Source organism: Nematolebias whitei, chromosome 10 (genome assembly GCF_014905685.2).
Source record: "Nematolebias whitei isolate Nwh7 chromosome 10, NemWhi1, whole genome shotgun sequence".
Taxonomy (NCBI): Eukaryota; Metazoa; Chordata; class Actinopteri; order Cyprinodontiformes; family Rivulidae; genus Nematolebias; species Nematolebias whitei.
The window spans coordinates 9,529,761-9,532,947 of NC_056507.1; the positions used below are offsets into that span (position 1 = coordinate 9,529,761).

The 3,187-nt window shown below is 39.2% G+C and overlaps 1 protein-coding gene across 1 annotated transcript in view; it reads right to left on the reverse strand.

Moving 5' to 3' along the window:
* The window catches only part of dgkzb (diacylglycerol kinase, zeta b), a 26,391-nt gene that overhangs the window by 929 nt on the left and 22,275 nt on the right, over positions 1 to 3,187 (reverse strand). Inside the window, exons 31-32 of the mRNA XM_037683300.1 lie at positions 1,347 to 1,383; positions 1,155 to 1,254 (exon numbers count right to left, since the gene is read on the reverse strand). Of these exons, the coding sequence (XP_037539228.1) occupies positions 1,155 to 1,254; positions 1,347 to 1,383 (137 nt within the window). The remainder of the gene's footprint in view (positions 1 to 1,154; positions 1,255 to 1,346; positions 1,384 to 3,187) is intronic.

Consider the following 3,187-nt stretch of genomic DNA (forward strand, 5'->3'; position numbering starts at 1 on the left):
CTGTAAACATTAACAAACATCCAACAGTCTGTAAACATTTGCAAACATCAGGTAGTCTGTAAATATTAACATCTCACAACTTTTAAACACTTGAAAAGTTGTTAAACATTTGGCTGCTCCACAAGAAAAAAACAGTTCAATCAATCAATTTCAGTCATTTGTGTTTAAGACAATAATCTTTTGAAATATTATTTCTGTTCACTGCACTCATGATTAAAGTTTTTTTTTTTTTTTTACATGAATAACATGTATATGTCTCATAATTTGGTTGGACGGATGGAAACCTTTCAGTAGCTGTAACACCCTGAGATGGATTTGGACTCTGAACCATCTCTGGACACTAAATAACACATGAACTCCTTTTATTTGAGGGTAGAAGAAGAAAACCCTTCGATTTGGAGCTGCTTCCTGTTTCCTCTAGCTTCACCATGGCGACGGTGAGCTGGGGCCTTTGTGTGAGCAGGAGTGAGGCCGGGGAATCCTGCGGCGCTTCGCTTCTCACTGACACACAACATTAATCACTTTATAGAAGTGGGTCGAATTCTGCTAGAGATTTGTTTAACGTGCGGTGGCACGGATCGGACTGGTGGCCGCCGTCCTGCCAGGAAACGCAGCACAAACGGCTCCAAGCAGCAGGAAGCTGATGAGCTCCCGTCACCGAATCTTTCACCAGCTGTAAAAAACAATCAGCTGCTTTTCTGTTCGAGTCAGAGCAGAGCTCTCGGACCGAAAATTATTTATTTCACGGCTGAAAACAAAACTACAACAAAAAGGGAAAAACTTTTAGACTTGTTAAATAACCCTAAAGAAACTATAATATATAAATATAAAAACTTCTCGTTTAGTTTTTGGATTCATCCTGAGCTTCATGAACGTGAAGACGTTTGTCCAGGAACAAATGAGCTCAACTTTATTTTTAATTTTATTTCTTTTAAACATTTTTATTGTCAGATAATTTACTGACCACATGTGGGTTGGATTGGTTTTATTTGAATTTAGGAAAAAATTAAACTGGATCGTAAAATTAATTTATTCAATTGTTCAGGACTGGAGGTTTCTGATTGGACGCTCAGAACAGGTTAGAGGGACACAAATGAGTGGGACACAGGCCAGAGGGACACAGGCCAGAGGGACACAGGTGAGCTCTTGTTTACCTGCAGGTCTGTCTTCATGAGCGATGCCCCTGCCTCCACCAGGAAGTGACAGATGCTCCTCTGACAGAGGGCGGCAGCTTTATGGAGCGCCGTCTCGCCTCTGAAACAGAAACCACAGAAGAAGAAATCGTGCGGACTTCCACCTGGATTCTGTCAGAAACTAGTTTAAAAACGTGCCGAACGTGGACTCACGTCTCTTTCTCTGTGACGTCCAGGTGAGAGGAGGGAACTGGACGCAAACAAACAAACTCATCAGAAAACTGCAGAAACTGGAAGCAACAGTTTCTGTGGGTCAACATTTAACAGTTCAATTTGTTCAGATTAAAAAATATTCTTTAAAAGTTTCAGAAAACAATCTAGATTTTTTACACTTTTTTCATAAAACTCTGGACTGCATTGAAGGGGAACACCACCTCAGAAAACAGTTCACCTCACCTGAAACAAACATTCCTGTGTTTTTGTGTTCGAAACTGTTAAAAATAAGATTCTTCTATTCTTTTGGGAATGAACAGACATATTTTATTCACCGTCTCAGCTCACAAACTCCTCAGTTGACTTAATGTAATAAAAAAAAACTTTCCATTCCATGAAACGGACAGATCATTTTAATGAGAGCTTTTGTTCCACTGACCTCGGAGTTTTGAAACATCCGAACTTGTTACGTTGATAACTTCCCTTATCAAAAAGGAGTATTTCTCCCAGACTGGTTCCCATGAAGATAACACCATAAGAACCCTATGTTTAATGACGTTCATTTTCAGGAGATGGACAGCAACACCTTTGGTAAAACATTGTATGTTTTAAGTTTAATCCTAAATATGTCATACCTGAATGTTTATTCATGAAAATGTGTGTTTTGAGTAATCTTTCTTTAAGATAATACACTTGTCTTATTTTCTCTTTTAAAAGGAAAACTTTTAAGGCAGAAAGGGACTTTAGATTTACATATGAAACAAGCTAAAAGTTAGGACCACCCCTCCTGAGGTGGACCTTCATCTCTGTTCTACACAGACAGTAAGTTTCACTTCTTTAAAAACACACACGCACGCACGCACGCACGCACGCGCACACACACACACACACTTTTTAAGAGACACTCTTCACTTTTAAAGAAACTCCAAAGATAAACTCCGAAGCCATCACGCTTCTGCACAGAGAACTGGAGAGAGAAGAAACCCAGCTTCTGCACTTGACCTCAGAAAGGAGAGAAGCATCCTCTCTGCAGACGTCTCAGGACGAGTGAAAGACACAGAATCTGACCAGAACCAGAACCAGCTGCTGGCATTGAATCCCGGGCTCCAGCTGCCTAACAGGCAACCAGAATCTCACAGCAGAGGAGTGGTAAATCCCAGCTGACTTCAGAGCCAGTGGCCGTACATTCGTCCCTCCGACTGATGAACTTTGAGGAGACTTCAGCCTCAAAGTCACCAGAGCATCGTAGGCCTTGCTGGTATCATTAGTAACTGTCAGAACCAAGCTCTGAACATCTACATCCTGGTAGGAGAGAGACTTTTCAACGCCTTTCTGGTGACCCTACATCACAACTTATCAGACAAACTTAGCTCACCTTAGACACAATTTTAACCACTTCACAAACAGAAACCAGTCCAAAGTCTGCCTGTTAAGTTTCACAGATTTGAATAATCAATTAGACCTTTGATTCAAAGCTATTTGTTATTCAGTTAACTTTTGTTATGCATAATTTTCATATATATCACAGATTATTTTTATAATAAAATACATAAAATCAACTGAATTTGTGATTATTTTTGGCATATCTGTGTGTATTAATTGATTAGATATTCTTTAAACACGAGAAAAGAACATGTTCAGTTTACATTAATTTGGGGTAAATAGCAAGAATGATTTTTCCTCTCTAAGAGAGGTGGTGCCCAAACAACGAGGTTATTTGCATAATACATGCATATCTTATGAGCTTAACTCATAACTGATAATTAACTATATCCAGCACCATATCGCTACAGCATTTACAGATTATTAATAACAGATTATTAACAACAGATTATTAACAA